General features: G+C 33.1%; 1 protein-coding gene across 4 annotated transcripts in view; it reads left to right on the forward strand.

The window, feature by feature from the left end:
- Positions 1-20736, forward strand: part of LRBA (LPS responsive beige-like anchor protein) — a 493454-nt gene that overhangs the window by 328173 nt on the left and 144545 nt on the right. For all 4 annotated transcript variants that reach the window (XM_037497443.2, XM_037497442.2, XM_037497444.2 and 1 more), the window contains 2 exons: positions 1178-1293; positions 5293-5405. In XM_037497443.2, coding sequence (XP_037353340.1) covers positions 1178-1293; positions 5293-5405 — 229 coding nt within the window. The remainder of the gene's footprint in view (positions 1-1177; positions 1294-5292; positions 5406-20736) is intronic.

Raw genomic sequence — 20736 nt, forward strand, 5'->3', positions numbered from 1 at the left:
GTTATGTGTGGTAATGGATATTGACTAAATTTATTGTGGTGATTATTTTGCAATATGTACAGATATTGAATTGTTTGTTTTATTCCTGAACTAATGTTATGTTTCAATTGTATCTCAACAAATGGTTAATAAAGGGAATAATTGAAAATAAAACAAGGCAAAGACTGACACATAATTTGACAGAAAGGACTAAATAGTATTTGATTCCATTATCTCAAGTATCCAGAAAAAGGCATGTTTATAGAGTTAGAAAGCAAATTGTTAGTTGCTTCAAACTGGGGATAGAAATAGGGATTAGCTGTAAATAGGGAAAAGGCAAGTTTTTGTGGTGATGAAAATGTGCCAAGGATCATTATGATAATTGTAGAGCTCTAGAAAGCTACTTTAAAAAAAAATCATTGAATATTATACTTATAGCGGGGAAATTTTATGGTTGTAAATTATACCTGTATAATAAAACTTTTTTAAAAAATAGTTACCTTGTCCTTGGTGGTAAGAACAACTGTGGCAGCATATTTCTCTGAGATTCTAAGCTCTGAATTTAATAATTAATCCTACCACCTATTTCTCACTGCTATTAGTATTAGTTGTATCCTTTGTTGTTTACATTTCATTAAGAAAACACAGAAGACTTGGTCTTCTTCAGGCTACATGAAAAAAAAAAAAGTAATTTTCTCTTATCTTTATCCCACCCTGTAAATATTCACCTAATTTTGAATCCTCTCTCCTCTGTTACGAAGGGGACACAATCAAAATATTGAAATTTACAATGCACAAATGTGTTGTCTTTAAGAGATAATTGTTAAAATTGATAATGACATGAAAATATAATTTATATGTATTTCTGAGTTACTGTAATTCCTTTTATATCAGTAAAACAGTGGCTTATTAATCATACTATTATTAATCACCATTTATGGGACTTAGGTATTTTAATGACATTGTGATGACATCTTTCCTTAATGATGTATAATAGACCTGTGGCTAGTCCAAATCATTTGTTTAACCATTAATTGTAGGTAGACTCATCTAGTATTCATTATTATAACATGAATAGAACTTTTCAGAATTACATGTATTTATCATTTTAAATAAGCACAGATATTCATGATTTATTATTGTTATATAATTAATCTTATGTTTAAATTGATTCTACATAAAATTCTTTCCCCTGCAGGCGTATCTCATTAGCTAGTCCACGTCAACTATTTAAAGCTTCTAACATGACCCAGAGATGGCAACACAGAGAAATTTCAAATTTTGAATACTTGATGTTTCTCAATACAATAGCAGGTAATTTATACTCACATGTTGACTTCTTTCAAATGAGAAATTATTGTGATGTGATTAGGTTATTTTGAGTACTGGTATAAATAGCTTGTTTTAATTTTCATTATTACTATACATATTACCTTATGAAGAGTAATTTGATCATAGAATTATCAGTTATGTATATGAATAGTTGGCTACTTGGAGAAAATTTTAAGGGTATTATACTATTTTCCAAATGAAAAAAAAAATTAAAAGTTATAAAAATTTGCAAAGTTTTAATGTAGCACAAATTGGACTTATTATGAAAAAGTAGAAATGAAAAACATAAAATCTTAAGAATGTATTACTAACTTATTAGAAATATGAAAGGAATATTTATATTATCACCCATACATAAAAATCTAAGACCAATTGCAATGTACAATGTGTTAATATTGAAAATCATCCATTGAAACTATTAGAAAGAGGATAAATAATAGAACTATGGGATTATTTTTCATTTGTGAAAACTGAATGAAGAAAATTATTTATATAATGTATTTGTGAGACATTTGAGGTTTATATAATGTATTTGTGAGACATTTGAGGTTCAATTCAACAAATTAGCAGTTTATATTTGAAGCACAAAGGAGATATAAGAATAAATAATGCACGTTGCTTATTCTCAGAGAACTTGCTGTAAATATAAAGGTATTTACATAATTCTAGAGCAAAGGGGTATAAATGCAATAAAAGAAGTATGGAATATAATGGGGATTCAAAGGACAAAGTAAGGGGAATTATAGTCATATGGTTGGTGGCAGTAAGAAAAAAGGAAAGATTTTATGTTCCTGTAAAGATGGATATTAACTTTAACTAGCAAAGGGGTTGCTGGGTGAGTAGAAGTCACTCCACATAAAACTGAAGGTTTAAACTGACGTTCACAGACCCAGAAACATGAAGTATAAGTAACAATGAATGTGGGGGGTGTAGGGAGGAGAAAGCATATTTTCATAAAGATTAATGAGAAAGTTGATTGGGAAGTTATTGTGGAAACATTGTAAAAGATTTTCTGTCTATTTAAGGAGTTAGCAGTTAGTTCACTGGAAAACTTGAAAACTTGGGGGCCAAAAAATTGCTATTAGAATTGTATAAAAGTTAACTTGGAGACAGAACAAAGGATAAATTAGACTGAAGCGAAACTAGGCAGAGAGCAATTACATATAAAAAATAATGAGAGCCTATATTAGAGAAATGACAGTGGGAATTAAAAACAAGGGATCTAATAACATAAGAATTTACATGGTATAAACCATCTGACATCCAGGTCACCAAACATAGAGGGTAAATGAAAAGAAAGTGTCTGCAAGGATTTCCAGGCTTTTGGTCTAAATCATAAGGGAAATGGTGATGCAACTAACATCAAATGAAGTCAGATAAGTTGACCTACAGAAAAATGAGGATTTTACTGTGCTAGCAAGACATCAATTGAGGTAGCCAAAAGAATTGTTGGAAAATAGAGGACATTTGTAATTTAGTTCGTGTGTTGGATATCTTGTGCTCAGAAGGGAAATTATCAAGATATGTCTTGATTACCACACTAATACAGAAAGAGGTGAGAGTAAGTCTAGGGAGTGCCCTACAAGAAGAGGGAGAGTGAGTGAATAAGAAAAGAAAATAAAGTGATTGCAGTTTATAGGCTTAGGAGAAGGAGAAGTAATGTAAACGCAAATGTCTCAGAGGCCGGGGAAAGGGAGAGAGAAAGCACAGGTCACCTGGATGAGATGTTCCTTAGATGTCAGAGAAAACAAATATGAGTACAGGTCACAATTTTGATGGCATTTTGGGGCTTCCTGGTTGCTTTATAGGGGTTCATTTTCAAAGCAAGTGCATCTGGTTTATTATAAGGACTGAATGGTTGGGGATGAAATGGAAACACTAAATGTAGTTATGGTTGTCCTAATAGATGGTGAGTTACAGCAGAGGAGAGAAACCATGGAAGAGGGCAAGAGTGGAAAAGTAATGATTCAGGTATAAGGGAGACAGGTTCAAGAGCTCAGATGAAGGCATCGCACCCTGCAAAGTATATAAGCTATGTTACAAAGTAGAGAAGAAGTGTTATGAACAATTGAAAGTTTAGGGCTCACACTGAAACATATAAATTTGTCAACTAAAGAGATGTTCATCTTATAGTCAGCTAAGGGAATATAACAAAAATTTCAACAGTGATGTTGAATTTAGAAGGGATAATATAAGTAGTGATTAAAAAGATTTTTAAGTAGTTGTAAGAGACAGGGAAGCTATAGAACAAGTTTAATGGTCATGTTTGCACATGGTAAATCAATTAATACATAGATTGAATGTACCGTTATAATTATGGGACGACATTTAAGAAATGCTCTACTCTCAATAGCTTCTATTTTCCTACAGTTTCTTTTAAATATCTCCCCAGGTACTCTTTTTAAGGAATAGAATCAATACTTTATTTTATATAGTTTTTATACACACTAGAAAGTGGGGTTGAGTCTCATGTTATGTAAGATTCCTTTTATGCTAATATCTGTGACACATGTAGGTTCTATATCATGACATATTTCTCAAAAAGTAATCAGTGAATATCCAATAACTGTATATTGAGCTTAACTTAATTAATGAAGTATTATTCACCGTGAGCAGGTACTCACCATTTTTGTAGGTACAATGAACAGATGAGTTAAGATGTGGATTTTGCTGTTCACTCGGACCTCAATCACAAGAAGAGGGAAGTGGGGGAGAAAGGGATTAGTTTTTACCCCAAAATGGGTGGTTTTTACTGCTAAGTTTGGTTATTTTTTTTCTGGAAGAAATTAGAATTGATAAATATGTAGTGACATGTAATAGCCTCTGAATTAAAATTGTCTTTATTATTCATCAGACTTTTTAAAAGTCTGTTTCTAGGTCAGTCAAGGAAAATCTCTGTTATTCTAATTGGTCTTACACACAGAAGAAAAGAAAGAAGTAAAATGTTAAAAACATCAAATCATAAGGAAAGCTTAGATACCGGGAGTCTGTGTATAGAGCTACTTTAATACTTATTTATATGTTGATATGACATCAGTATATGTTTGAGAATGAGAAAGGAATGGAGATAATAGAATACACAATAAGACAGGAATTCAAACATTAATATACTTGTCTACCTAACAATAAAAGTCTGTTTGCATTAAATCTAACTAAAAATAGGTTATAGGCTAGTAAATAATGTAGCTGGGATTCAAACGCCAGCACTTTAACTCCAGAAACAATGACTTCATCTATTATGCTGCTGCTTTCCTAAGTGGCAATATCCCAAAAAAAAATTATATATATGCTGAAGGGCTACCTCATCCTTTATTCATATTTCGATAGACTTAAATATGTCATTAAATGTCATTAGTTTAGAAGTACAGAAGAGGATGAGCAGCATTTGGGAATGAGGGAAAGCAACACTGATGATGCTGTGCTTTACATTCAGAGGATCATAGAGTTTGAAAACTGTCACGGGAATTTCATTTATTAATATAACCTCATTTTTCAGATGACTAATGAGTGCTCAGAGGGCTTAAGTCACTTGAATTTGGTTAATTGGTCAATTGGTTGATTACTTAGTGGCAGAGAAAGAATTCTAGTTTTGAAAAACTGTGAGAATTACAAAATGTTTTATTAAGTTTTGGTAAAGAACACTTCATTTGGGTCAGACTTTCAAGTAATACAAAATAATCATAACCTTGGGACCTACAATACCCAGATTTGGTATTGTTTGACCATTACTAGTTGCTTGATTTACTAATTGCCTGATTTAGGGCATTTTGCACCTTAATTTTTCATCTATAAAATGGAAATGGTACTACTAGCATAGGATTATTGTGAGAATTAAATGAAATAATTATTAGCACTGAGAACAATATCTGGTACTTAAAAAGTGTCAGTTCTTTTTATTTTTAGTGAACCTTATTACTGCATCTGTTTATCATTTCATTGTATTATTTGAAATTAAGTGGCTACTTGTTTTCCTTCTCCTAGGACGGAGTTATAATGACTTAAATCAGTACCCAGTGTTTCCCTGGGTCATCACCAATTACGAATCAGAAGAACTGGACCTTACCTTGCCAAGTAATTTTAGAGATTTGTCCAAGGTAACTTCTCAGTAACCATCTGAAATATAATTGTGTACAAAAATAGATTATCTTCAGTAATTTTCACATTGCTTTTTAAAAATATCTTTAAGTGTAATTTGTATCTTTAATATATTTACCTTCTAAGTATACTTTTAGTACTTTTCAAATTTTAAATTGAAAAATTTGATGTGCAGGACAAACTTGACAGTCAAAAATATTAAGAATTATGCTCCTTTTTCCATATACAATTAAGAAGATGTTACTCCCAAACATTAACTTCTGAGGGTATTAGTATTTGATGAAACATGAAGAAATTCTTGGAAACTTCTCATCAGTACTCTTCTATAAAGTCAAGTAACTCTGCATTAACTGGTCTCCTAACAATCCCCCTGCTACCTCCAGTCTTTCCTTCTCTAATCCATCCCTCACTGCAACAGAATGGAACCTCTTTAAATCTGATTTTGAACTTTATAAATCCAGTGTTTAAACCTTTCTTGGTCTGTTTTTTGAATGGCGAATAAGCCTTTCCAAATTCAGAGCCTTGCTTTCTCTGCCTTTAATGTTTATATCCCTATTTTGTAAGTGGCTCATTTTCTCTTCTCCTTTAGGTCATGTCCTCAGAATTACCAACTGCCTTCCTTTCCTAACATTCTACTCTTTGTTTCGTTCATAACTCCTAAAATATCCTGCATTTTGCATATCATGCCTACTTGTTTTGGTTCTAAGCTCCATAATGATAGAGTTCTTTTCCAATGTTATTCTCCCATGCCCAACGTAGGGCCTGTCATGAAATAAACGTGTTAAATAAATTAAACAATAAAATATATATAACATTTTCCACAAGGTATAAAATGTTAATTGCATTTATGTCCATTAATTTTCCTGAAGCTGGTTTTGGAACCTATGGTATCTCTGCTATGAAGCTACACTTTTATTTGGTAATTTCTTCTGTATTGCATGGGAAATTTTCTTTTGGAAACTTGATTAACGTAATCAATACCCTTCTGTATTTTCTGATCATTCTTTAAGAAATGGTTAACTGAAACAATGTAAAAAATATCTTCTTGAAGATATAAAATTTTATTTTATGTACAGTATATCCTTCTAATAATTAACAGATTTTGAGAAGATCAAATATATTGTCATCTGAAAATTAAATATATTTTTGTATTGAGAAAGTTTTCACTTGACATAATGGGTTAAATTTATTTTTTTGAAAACTGCAGTAATGTAGAGATCACTTTTAAAGTTGACTTTTTGTCCTCCTATTTCCTAGTTGTTTCATCACTAGTCTAAAATTCTGACTGACGAGAAGACATGTCTAACGATGCGTAGACTTTGGAGTGACATTAATCCATATTTTACACATACACATTGATTTTCATATTTTGATAGCCTCTTTGAAGAGAGAAGAGTCAACATTTTCTTTTTGTCTTTATAAGAAGACAAAATTAATTAGGGCAGGAATATATTTACAAAATGTCATACTATAAAAACAAATTATGATGGTTCAGTGTTTCAGTGCCGGGGTTTCCTGTGTGTATAAGGAAGATTTTCTTTGCTACTGTGATTTAGTATTTTTTCCCCCTTAGTAGACTAAAGGGGAAAACCGAGACAATCTGAGGTAATCATTTCTCTTGATGGAAATAGTTATTTTCAAATTTTCATGTATATGTGCTGAAATCTGGATAACTACTGAAAAAAAAAAACACCACCATATTTTCTTAGGTTGAAAGAAAATAACCATTCACCTCCAATTGAAAGCTTGCAAATGAAATCTCAGCCAAATGTTTTCAGAAGCAAGACTATCCGACTTTATTATTGTTAACATTTATTGAGGACTTATATGTCAGGCTTTTATCTAAGTATATTTATTAACTCTTTTAACCCTCACAAAGACCCTTAAAATAGGTAACATTGTTGTGTTTTATAGAGGCAGTAACTGAGGCACCAGGAGTGTAAGCAGACTGCCTGTGTTCACATAGCTAGTGGGTAGAACCAAAATTTAACACCAAGCCAGTCTTCCTCAACTGCAGTTTACAACTAACATTTCAGAAATTGAATGGAGTGTCATAATGCACACACACACCCATCTTCTGCTTAAAGTGTGTGTGTACATGTGTGTGCTGGATAATGATTTAAATAAGGTGCCATGGTTATTTTCTTTCATAAACTTTGTCCCAGGAGGTTTGAGAAATACACTATGCTACCATCTACCTTTGACATTAATTGCTGAGTCTGCTTTAATGTTATTTTTATCATGTTTCCCTTCACCTCTCATGCTGATACCATGGTAAAGTACAACTAGCTTTCTGTTAATAGCTTGAAAAACAAAAGCTTTTCCAAATTTCCTACTTTTTGTGTGCTTGTCTCAGATTATGGTCCAAGTTTTTTTGACTAGCCTGTTTTATGAAAAAGCTGAATTAACCAAACATTCAGCTTTTTCTAGACAATCCCTGATTCATTGATTCATTTGTTTTTTTGCATTGATTATTTAGTGAGTAATATTGTGTTCCAAGGACTCCATTTCTGTAGAGTAAAATCAGGTTATTACTACCCTACTAAAAAACAAACTGAAGATAAGAATGAGGCAGGTACAGGAAATGTCTAAGGCATAAACAGGTATTCTATTTTTTAATAATTAGTGTTCACATTCTTAAGCAAAAGAAAATAGTGAGTTTGAGGTAGAAACATCATCTATTTTTTGACTTCAGCGTGCAGGAACACTGTGAGCTATACTTTGGCTCAGTGTGGAGCCAAGATAAGTAAACACTGGGGGTAAACAGGACTGCACTGTGAGCTACTGATTCTTCCCTTGCACAGGATTGTCAGACCTTTAAACTGAATTTTATATTTTGGTCCAGGCCTCAGCTAACTTCAGTTTTTGTTTGTTACAAAAAGAGTTAATACTTACAGCTACACTAGCTGCTTCCATTGTTCTAGCCTAACTTGAAAGGTTTCTAAAGTGTAAATTGTCTGATAACTGAAGGCAACTGAATGACAAAACTCTCTTGAATTTACTTAATTGTTGTTGAGTTGCTATTATTTGTCCTAGGTATTTAATGTTTGAAAATTCTGTCCTCTCTTTGTTTAAAGGAAAAGTAGGTGATTTTTCTCTGTAAGTTTCTCATTTTTCTCCTGCCATTTGGAAATGTATTTTTATATGTGAGATATTTCTCCCTAACACACACATTTAATATACAGCATGTATCTTGACCTGGAATTGACTACCGACATTTAACTGTTGTTGATCAGACAGCACTTCTTTATCTCTTTAAGTTTTAAGTGCTGTTTCTGACGAATGCCAGTCCTTTTAGTCTGCTCTGTAACAGATACACTGGGAATCAATATACCATCTACATGTCATAGGAGGGGGGGGCACTTTTTTGGGGGGGAGGGGTAATATGTTTATATGATAGGTGTAATAACTTCTAGTTTGGTTTTCTGTTTATTAGGCTTCTGTCAAACCAAAGAAGTTCAGACTTAAAAAAAAGAAAGCTAAAACAACAAATAATTGATCTTAAAGCATTTAAATAAAATATAAATGTGGAGAAATTAAAAATTACCCCATATATAGATTTGTTAATTGGCTGACAGTATATTTACAATGTTTTAATCTTGGCATTAAACATAGATGCTATTATATATCACATTGATTTCGTGAATTTTGGTATAAACTGAATTCCCTGGCCTTGGGGAGTTTACAGTCTAATCAGCACAAAAATTATATGAAGAAGGTTTAGAATATTGTGAGGGAATCTTCCATTGTAACAATTTTTTTATATTTGCTATGTCCGTTAATTCCCCCAAGAAAACTGTAAGGAATATGTTATTAGCTTTATTTCACAGATAGAAAATCAAGGCTTGATGAGGTTAAAACACTATCCAAGGTCACACATTTTTTTAGTTGTTAAGACTAGGGTTTGATCTTAGATCTGGCCCTGTCTGTGAACTGATAGACTTGTACGTGTAGTCAGAAAAAAATATTTGAGATTGAATACTCCCATTTATATCCACTTCCTATCAAAATCTTGGCAAAAGGCAAGAGGTTTACTTTTTGGAGAAATCGTACATGAGGAGTTTTCATTTGAGAACACCAAGGGCGGCAGAGGGAGGGCTTAAGGAACAGAAAAAAAGAAAGATTAACTGAAAGCTTCCACCTACTGAATGGTAAAGCCCCTAGGTACCTTTTGATGTCATGCTATCAGAACTCTAGCAGTGAGGCTTGTCAGTCCTACCCTGTAAGAGAAGATGCTATTATTCTTTGGGCTTATTGACATTGGCTCAAAGAAAAAAACCTAAAAATATTTACAGGGATCCCAAATGATTTACCTTCAATGAAGTCTACCAATTTACATTGCTTATTTTTGATGTATTTCATTTAGGTCTGTATGCCTCATTTTTTAAAAGGAAAGTACAGCCACGAATTAGCAAACATTTGAAGACAATGTCCAATGTGAGAGATGACAGAGTAAAACAAATAAAAAAAAATAAAAGAGAAGAAGCAAAGAAAATTTAGGAAACAGATGAAGCCTTAAAAACAAAATGAAATACCACAGAGAAAAGAGATGACAATTCCGTTACTAGAAAAAGAAAATGCTATGGAAATTAAAATATAAGTGCAGATGTTTTCTAAAAGGTGCTTCAAAATGATATGGAAAAATAGTCCAGAAAGATGAATTTAGAGTGAAATACACATAATAATGAAGAAAAATTTTATGGCTACACATTTTGAATCTTTAAATTTGTGTTCAGTGATAGATTTAATTTAAAATCTGGTTATGCAAGTCTTTCCATAGAATTTAAAATTAACTTGCAATTGTGAACATACAGATATGGAACATATAGATACATGTACATATATGCTATGGTGAATCTTAGAGGATTTATTCAAGTTTTACGGTGGTTTTTATTTTTCAAATTAACTTTTTTTCTTGCATTGCTGTTAATTTTTGGACAGTATTTGATTTCACCCCTCAGGTGTATGTAGTCCCCCGCTCCACAGCACCCGTGGTGATCCATCTCCACTGCCCCTTGTGCTCTTCCCTCTTCTGCTGTATGCCTTAGGTCTATGGTCAGCTTACAAGTCTTGTTTTTAAATTAGGAAAGCTATTTGTTTTGTATGACTTCTAAAAATTTTTACTTTCATTAAGTATTAACACGCTTCAGGCAAATTTGGCTTTATACCTTCTAGTTTTTAAATGATTCTAACAGAGGTTAACCTTATACTTAATTTAAACAGCCTTCAATGACACTGTTTTTTAACATTAGTCAGAAAATGATAAACTGAAGTAACTGAAATGGATTGTGGTTAATATTACTGTCAGGGTGATAAATAATCCTGACATATACCAGTAACACACTGCCAGTCAGTAGTCCTTCTCAAAGTTAAGTATTTATTCTCTAATCACCCTAAGTTACTGTGGTGTAGAGTGACCATTTATTATTATTTATAAATGAATTGTTTGATTTACATAGCATTACCAGTTTTATCCTATAATACTTCCTATTTTGTTTAGTACTGGGTCTGCTAAGTTGTATAGATTCAGAGAAGGAAACATGTATACCTACTCTGAATTTGCATAAAAATTTTCAAAATACTTAAAAATAGGTGGGTTTTTTTTAAAGAAGTAAATGCTAGTACTTTGTTTCTGATTTCAGTCTTGGGTGGTTTTTTCTTTTTGTGGAAGGTGCATGTGATAGGAAGACATTTAAAAAACCCACATACATTTGTAGCTTTCTACATATACTGTATGTCTCACCTTCTCAGTCTTTTAATTCCCTGTGATGCTCAAAACTTACATGAATATCATATGTTTTTATAGTAGGTAATGTAGTAACTTACCTTTGAGACACATGTCCACATTGCTGTCCAATTCTTCATTCTCAAAACCCATTTATTTGAATAAGCACATTTATTCAGTGTAAAGACCTATATGTAGTACTGTTTGAATAAAGGTGTTAATTCAAATAATCTATTAAATATTTCTGCATACATTTTGTGGACATTATTTTGAGGACTGTCTCAGAAAGGAAACTGAATTAAATTGCCCCTGTAGTAAAAAGTTCTGTGTATTTTTAGAGTTTTATAACTGAATATGTTAAATATGAACCCTTTCTAATTTAATCAGAAACATTTTATTTCTATGTGATTTAATTTTAGATTGTCCCACTTTCAGGAACTTTGCTTTTTAATGCGAGTTCATGATTAATAATGTGAACCAAGTTTTTTGAAGTATAAAAAGGGAAAATTCTAAAAACCAAAGCCATAAGTTATTACTAGCCTTATGTAAAAGTTAGAGTAGAAATTAAATGCTAGCATTTTGAAAAATGTAGGTTGAAATGAAAATCAGTCGTGCTTTATATCTTGTCAAGCTGCATTGTTTGCTTTAAAAATGTAACTTTGGCTTGGTTAATAAATGGGGAAAGTTACACATTTAGTGTGATGTCTCTCAGCAAGTGAAAGTCTGAGTAGTCCCTTTCTAAAATATAGTCAAGTTTATTAAAAGACATTATTAGCTTTCATAACAATACTTTTGTTCATAACAATACTTTTGTGTATAAACTTAAGATATATCACTTTCTTTAGAACATTTTTCTAGGATTCTGTCCTTACTCTTGATTTGTTTGACAATTTTACTAATATTACAAATTAATCATATAGTTTGTTTTACAGGAAGTTAAATACAAAGTTTGCATTATTTTGACAAAATAAAATACAATTGATATTCTTGTGAAATATAAAGAAATAATATGAAGTCTTACACTTAAGCGATGAAATTTATAGTAAAAATAGGAAGAAACGAAGAGGATAAGTCAGTGTTAAAAATATAAGTGGTTGGTGTCTCCCTGGGGGGAAGAAAGATAAAGATTTGTCAGTTAATCAAAACCACAGTGAGATACCTTCTCACACCTGTGAGAAAATTTCATATCAAAAAGTCCAGAAAAAACGAGTGCTGGCATGGGTCTGGAGAAAAGGGAACCTCTGACCCTTTTGTTGGGACTGTTGATTGGTCCAGGCCTTATGGGAAACAGTATTGAGATTTCTCAGAACACTAAAAACAGATCTGTCATAAACCCTGCCACATTTAGTGTAGCTGTTTAGAATAGCCAAGATATGGAAAATACCTGAGTGTCCAGAGTCAGATGAGTGGATCAAGAAATGTGGTATATGCACACAGTGGGTTACTAGGTAATTGGATAATCTCCGCATTTTAACAGGGGTGTTGAAACCATTTACATTTAATGTCATTTATGATACTCAGTGTAATTGTAATTCCTCACCTTTATTCTTTGTACTTTTTTCCTTTCATCTGAATTCTTGTAGACTTAAATTATTTTTATGATTCCATTTTTTCTTCACTATGGCTGATTACTTATACTTTCAAAATATTTTTGTAGTTTCTTTATGGTTTCAAATTACTACTCTTACTATAATCTGTCTTCCAGTAATTTTACACCATTTTATGTATAGTTTTCAAACCTTACAACAGTTGACTCCTATTATCTCTATCCCATACTTTTGGGCTGTTCTCATAAACCTTATCACTAATGTGGTAAATGTTATAAACCCAATACATTACTATTTTTACTTTAGAAATCTGTTTTAAAGTAGTAAATAAGAAAAGAATCATTTTATGTTTACCCTGGGTGTTAACATGTCTAATACTCTTTATTCCCTTGTATAACACTGTATTTTAATCTGGTATCATATTCCTTCTGTCTGAAAATTTCCATTAATATCTCTTACAGTGCATATCTTCTAGCAAATAATTCCTTCCATTTTATTTCAAACTGAAAAATATTTCACTTTTTTTTAAACAATTATTTTCACTGGATGTAGAATTCTAGATTGACAGAATCTCCTCCACCCCACCCCACCCCACCCCACCCTAGTATGGTAAAGATCTTATTCTGCACTTATCTGGTTGACATGTTTACTGATAAAAAGTAATTATTTTCTATTTTAAAGATTTGTTTCTTTAGCTTTGATTTTCAGCAATTTGACTATCATCTCTCTTGTTCATTTGTTTTCTGGTTTGAAATTTTTTTTTTAAGATTTATTTATTTATGCAAGAACTGGGGTACAGGCCAGATGCGTGGGAGGGTGAAAGGATTCACCACAGACAGAGCGGGGAACAGAACAGGCAGACTGATGAACTGCACTGCTGAGGGGAGCAGCGGGTGTGACAGGAGATGTCTGCTGCGCCATGTGGGATTCTCGCCTGCGGGCCTGGATCACACCAGCACTGCAGAGGCTGAGGACAGCTTCACAGCACTGCGCTCAACTGCTTGCCACCTCCAGGGGAGGCCCTTGAATATTTTTTTTTTAATGAGAGTTTCTTGTTCTGCAATTTGTTGCCTTGCTTTAATTTTGGAAATTGCTCATTTATTACCTCTTTAGGTATTTCCCTTGCTCTTTCGTCTCCTGTTTCTTTAATTCCATTCCTTCTATATTATAATTTTTAATCTTACCCCATAGCTCTGGTTTGCTCAATCCTCTTTTTTTTTTTCTTCTTCACTTGTTCACCTTTTCATTTTGGATAATTTCTATTAACCTGTCTTCAAATTCCTTCTTTGGCTGTTACCAAAGAAGGTTCACTCATAACCTCATCTAAAGAGTTCTTCACATCTAATATTTTTTATTTTTACTACTTTTTAAAATTATTCTTAGGTTCCAGCCCTGCTGAAATCCCCACCTGTTTAGGTATTTTTGATACCTTTCCAGTAGACCCTCTAATATATGAATTAAAAACCTGCTTGATAATTCTGTCTGCATAATTTCTGAAATTGGTTCTGTTGGTTACTTTGACTCTCCATGTGAATTTTTTTCCTAAGTGCTTTATTTCATAATTTCTATTGAATGCGAAGCGAGACTGAGAAGTAAATATCTTATGTCCAGAAATGTGGATGTCTCCTCTTATGTCAGGCAGTTTGTGTGGGGTATTCAGTCACACTAGTCATTAGACAGCTCACTTGTGTTTGCTGTTGTCACTGTTGCTGCAACACAGACTTCCAATTTTCCGCTTGAATTTGTCCTTAGGATGGAAGCTGGCGCACTAGAGATTTTTTTACAGTGTTCCTGTTCTACCCCTTAGTAGACCCTCTATTTACCCCTCTATGTCTGTGCCACAGAGGGATGTTTCTCTGTTCTCTTGCACTTTCTCAGAAGTAAAGGTGCAATTGCTTATTACTTATGCCAGGCTAGTGGTGGGGACAGGACAACTCCTCCATTCTCCTGACACAGCCTCAGTCTTAAGCAGTTTTTTAGTGTGCTTGCCTGCACCTTGTTATGTATCCAAGTTTGACTTTGTATCTTTGGCAGGTGTTTAGGTGTTAGGCATGAGAGATTTTCCTGCCCTTCCTCCAATAATTCAAGTAGGAGAGTCTTTGTATCAGTGCATAATCCTGAGCCCAAGATATTTCTGTCCCTTCTACTAGGTGAAAGACCCTTTCCTTTACGTATCCCAGAGCAGTAGCTCTTTGCCCAAATCCTGGAGGTCCTGCAGGTCTCCCATACCCTTTCCAGATGCAGAGTGTTTTCTTCCTACCATCCTCACAGATGCAGCTGATACTTGCTTGGGCCCTAGCATGAACAGGTTTGGTATTCCTCTCCCGTTAGTGTAAAGGTTTTGATTCATACAAGAGAAAGATGAGTGGACGTGGGTAATATTTTCTGCCAATAACAGCAGGTCACTTCCTACCTCTTAGCCCTTTGTAACTGTCCAAGCTGCCTTCTCTGTTATTATTGACTCTTAGTAGGTGAGGATGTGCCAAGTCCATCTGTTACAATGCAACCCCAATGTGAAATGGGTTGGCCTGACTGTGGGTCCTCCACTCGCATGCTTAGAAGAGTATTGTAGTAAGACTCAATTGCAGGCACACACAAAAAAAGATTAATGAACCTCCCTGGTGGTGCAAGGGGTTGACTGTCAGCACTATGAAGCTATCCGCAGCCCCTGCAGCACAAGTTCGATCCCCAACCAGGGAGCTGACCCACATGGCACAGCAGACCTCTCCTGTCTCACCTGCTTCTCCCCTCAGCAGTGTATTTCAGTCAGTCTGCCTGTTCTGCTCCCCACTCTGTCCCTGGTGAATCCTCTCAACCCCTGTACCTCTGGCCTATACCCCAGTTCTGGTAGATAAATCTCTCTGCCATGAATAGGTTTTGTTGTGTTAGCTTTGGGCATCTTGGGTGTTCACCATTTGTATAATTACTTAAAAACAATTTTTTCAATTTACCTTTGGCTATTAAGAATATTTTTGGATTCTTCCAGGCATTTTACTCATCACTGGCATTGGATCATCACAGTATTTTAATCAGTTTATGTGCCTTTCTGAAACTCAGATCTAAGAATCACTTAGTATAAACAATACTGAATAACACAGCTGTGAAGGTAGCACTACTAAATCTACCAATGTGAACATTGGAAATGATTTAGATTCTACATAGGCACATAAGTAAAATGGAATACTTTCTTTTCCCCAAGATGTGTTTGTTAAATTGAAATAGTAAGGTGGGTGTATTTTCACCTCCACATACAAGAACGTATATTTTCAAGGCTTTAAAGCTGCTCTGGTACTTGAAAACAAAAGTGCTTATTTGTTAACTCTAAAAGCCACGGTAGTGTGCCAGTGACATTTTTTTCTTGACAATATTAAATAAAATGTAGAGTGTGTGAAGATAAGTGCCAAGCCATTTCAGCTATATATAGCATATGACGAAATACCCTAAAAGCCAAGGTTGAGTAAAAATGCTGATCAGGCTGTTTGTTATACTTGTCATTTAGATAAAAGAGCTGCTACAGCTGACACAAAATAGTTCCTACACCGCCTATCAGTGGCAATGTTGCTTAAATGACAGAGACTGTTAGTTTATTTTCTTCACTAGGGGGTGGGGAAAGAAGGCAGGTGGTGGAGATGCACAAAATAAAATTCATAGAATTATTTACAAAGCTTTAGTAGTACAGAGAAGTACAGGCTCTCGGGTTCACAAACACGGATATACAAATATAGAAGTTAAGGAGAAAGCAAAGCAAAAAACGTTGCTGAAAATATTTATTTTGTTCACTTTTTTTGAAAAAAAAATTTGTTTGCCAAGCATCTTCTTGGTGTCTCCAAAACAAAAATCTTAATTTTTTTTTTTTTACCGTTTGTGAATTTTTTCTGCTAAGGTGGTATGTACACTCATTACATGTAGAAATAAAAGTGTAAAGAGAATTTTTTTTTCCAAAAAGGACATTTAAACTTCACTGCTCATGAAAAGACTCTTAATAGCCTTACAGATTCAACTTCAGTATTTTCATTAGTCTGAACAACCAAATCATCCTAGCATTTACTAGTCAATTTAGAGTGGGCTTTGTATCTTGCCCCTGACCCTCGCTAGGTAACTAGCTATTGATAGTCATTTATAACTTCTCCCAGACTTTAATTTTGTACCTGCAAACTGGAAATGGTAATAGACTTCCATATTAAGGATTTATGAATATAATTTATGTAATACTCTTAGTACCTTCACTTAGATCCAATAAGTAGCAACATTGCCATGAGGTAGAATGGCCCCTGTAATCTGCGTACCATAGCTATTTCTTAGAATCTTCCCATTCTAGGTGATTATTCTGTAATTGGAAAGTACCATCTTTTCATGATGTCACATTCCCCCATAATCCATCCTCTCCCAACCCCTGAATTTGAAGATTTTTGTACAATGAGTATCAGATACCTTTACTTAGTTAACAATATTCTATCCTTTAACCTGAAATTGTTATATAGCATTGAATTTATCTTACATTGATTCCAACCACCTTGTTAACGTTTCCTTGCGTATATCTAGCCTCCACTTTATAATGATTTTCTTTGACTCATCACGCATGTCAAAGGGTGGGGGGGGGCGGTCTATGAATCCTAAACTGTTTATTTTTAATTAAAATAGTAAAAGATGATTATAACTTGCCAGACATTTTATATGCTTTTCATATTAAAATGTATAGGATCTTTGGACTTTTGGAAAAATAATGTTGCTTATGCTCTTGGTTAAGGTAATTCAGTTTTGGTACTACCCTGTGCTGTTAGACTTTTGAGGATTGTGATGTTTAATCACATTCCTAATAGGCTCCACTCATTTCTCAGTTGTGTTTAGTGACTTTTTTCTTAAATATTTTTAATCAAATAAACTGAAAGGTTACTATTACCAGTAACTTACTATGTGACAGTCACTGATCTGGGCACTTTACATATAGTTCTTTTGCTTCTCCTATAATTAACAGAATTGCTTCTCAAAAAAGGTAATAAAAATGTATTTTTATTATAATATACTTAAAACTTAAATTAGCAAATTTCACATTATTTGGTCTGAAAGGTTTCTCTACAATTTCTGAACAGAATAGTTGCTGCTCTACCACAGTTGTTAATTTTTGCTGTTTGTCAAATTAAAATATCCTAAGAATAGTGATTTTTTTCACTGTTTATACATTTTCTAGAGTTTGGTGTTCTTAATTCTTTTATTTGTATTTTCCTACTTTAATCCAAGTTGTTTTTGTTTTGTAATGGAGTGCTTCTTTTGGGAGTCCTGATGCTTTAATTTTTTAATCATTCTATTTTATTTGAATCATTCTTTGATCTTGTGATTGGTGTTTTTTTAATAAGTCTTTGTGTTAGCATTCTGTAGTATTTATTTTCTTTTTTATATCCAAGAGCTACTTATGTTTGCCTGGTTATGAACTTGAATTATACCTTCCTAATCAATACTTATTTTTGTATTGATTTTTAAATGACCAGTATATTTGCTCTTCTTCGTTTAATAAATTGGCTGATTTTAAAAAATACTCTGTCAGGCTTTTACCATTAAATTGTGCAGAGAGCTCTCTGTTGGATAATAGTGTTAGCATCTTCCTGAATTACCCAACAATTGTTACTCTTAATATACTGTGTAAGTAAGAGAAAACATCAACATTTAGTTCTTTGCAGAGATGAATAAACATCTTGAACTGCTGATTTAGACAATGTTTTAAAAATGCTATGATGCACTTTGGTGTATGACTGACTCTTGCTTAGTTAAATGTTTTGCAGCATTATAACATAGTTGAATTCAGCTCATCTTTTAAAGCAGTTGTCAGAAAAATATGGGCCAGTATGGTAGAATGTATTAGCTCAATACATTGTCTCCATTTTATTATGAAGCTGCTGAGGAAGCTGTGATATACAGCACTGTCATTACAGATCTATTGTTAGGACGGTTCCACAGTCTTCTTTGCACTGCCATTAATTTATAGCAGTAAACAATATGTAGCCTTCCAACTGCAGCAAAGCAGAATCTTTTAATGAGGTGGATGTTATTACCACAATAAATCAGTGCTTTCGCGTAATGTATAATTCAATGTGTGTATTCCCACTGTAACTTCTCTGAGTAAGCTGATAGTGTATCATTGTCATTGCACAGCTCCTTGGGTCTTTTTTTTTTTTTTTTAAACCTTCTTTTATTTGGGGATTTCTTTTTTATATGCTTGCAAATAAATGTGGTATGTCTTGATAGCTGTCCTGCAGCAGGCTTCAGAAACCAACTGTAACAATAACAGCCAGAATCAATACTGTGGGTTCTACCTGTATGGATCTCTGCATGATGGCATTTTTTTCCAGATGCTAGTGAAATCAATCCTAATTGGTTTTAGCATTATATTCAAGAAACATGATTCTATAACTATTGATTTTGGGGGTGGATACTCATTTGGAGAGTAATAAAAATAGGAACAGATAAAGTGAATACTTAATATGCTGCAGAACCATACAAAAGGCCCATTGATTCTATTTTTAATTCACATAATTTGTCTTCCAATGATTTTATTTCTTCTTTCTTTCTTTTTGCATGGCTCAGTCTTCAGGGACAAGAACTAAAATACATTTAAAGTCGTTCCAAATTGGTTCTGTGACAAAGAATTCTTGGAGTTAGTTCCATTCTTAGCTGGCATAAATTTAGTAAATCTAAATAATTCTTTCATATAGACACTAGTACTTTAAAAGATGACATATTCACCTAGCATATTGTGATACTGATTTAAAATAGTAAGCAATTAAAGATTTTTAAAATTTTGCCTATAAAGTAAAAAAAGGCTTAAAATAAAATGCTGATAAAACCAAACTATTGAAAGATACAAGTATCAAAGATAAATAGTAGCATTGAAAAAATGTTTAATTTAAAAATAGTTGACAACCCTAAAATGATGAATTTAAATGTTGCCTAAAATCACGTACGAACATGAAAAGCAGTTTAAAGCTAGTTTAACATTATTTCTTTTTCAAATAGGGCATTTCTGAATACATCTATTTTGAACCAATATTTTAAATTTATTTTAGTATTTCCCCTATATATAATCAAATATTTTTTTCTCTTATGACTGAGGCGTATGACTAACTTAAAGGTTTTCATTAAAATACTCTTACATATCATCTTGTTTACCATTGAATTGGTACTTTTATTTTAAATAAGGGATAAAGATCTTCTAAAGATTAGAATGCTTTGAGAGGATGACTTATTACTTAAAGCTGTTAATCTTAACATTCTTTGAGCCTTTACAGTCTTAAGAACAATATTCTTATGTCTTTCTTAAAAAAAAATATGCATGCACATTTAACCACACACAGTTCTGCATCCTGTTTCATGGAGTCCATGCAGCACGATGGCAGCAGCCACATTAATGATACCAAGAAACATTTATTACTGTAAACCCAAGTTCTTCATTGCTTTGCTAGACTTGCTTTTAATATGTCTGCTATAACGTATTATGTTCCAGTATCATCTCATATTATGTCCTCTAGTTTTTATATTCCATGCAGGCATCTTTTTGTCCTCTAATTCTGGTTGTACTCTGACTTGTAGAAATTTCTAAATGTAGATACATTTAATCCCTTTATTACTCAATCTCCTCCTTGGCTAACACCCTCAATTTTGTTCCATCTTCTTCTTGGAACGTATTATAAACTAATTCTGTAGCTTCATGATTCTGTTTTGGGTTGCTACCTCTAATTAACTAATTAGGATTTACTAGATGCTTTCCAAACTATTACGTAGCTAATATTCACTTCAGGTAATTGTCTTTATGAAAATGCTTTATGCAGGCTGATTAAAAACCTATATTCAACAGAAAACTAGACTTACTGAGAAATGACAGGCTTTTCTGTGCACTTATATGTTTGTTTAACATACGTTGAAAAAAATATTTTTTCAACAACTTTCTGAATGTACCACTGTCTTTTAGCATAGTGTGCATTTGTATTATATATATATACATGCACATATTTTTAATTCACTTTCATAGTTGCTAATAGGATAACATTTGAAGAGAAAAATAGACAA

Source organism: Talpa occidentalis, unplaced genomic scaffold (genome assembly GCF_014898055.3).
Source record: "Talpa occidentalis isolate TD23 unplaced genomic scaffold, MPIMG_talOcc4v2.1 talOcc4.8, whole genome shotgun sequence".
Taxonomy (NCBI): Eukaryota; Metazoa; Chordata; class Mammalia; order Eulipotyphla; family Talpidae; genus Talpa; species Talpa occidentalis.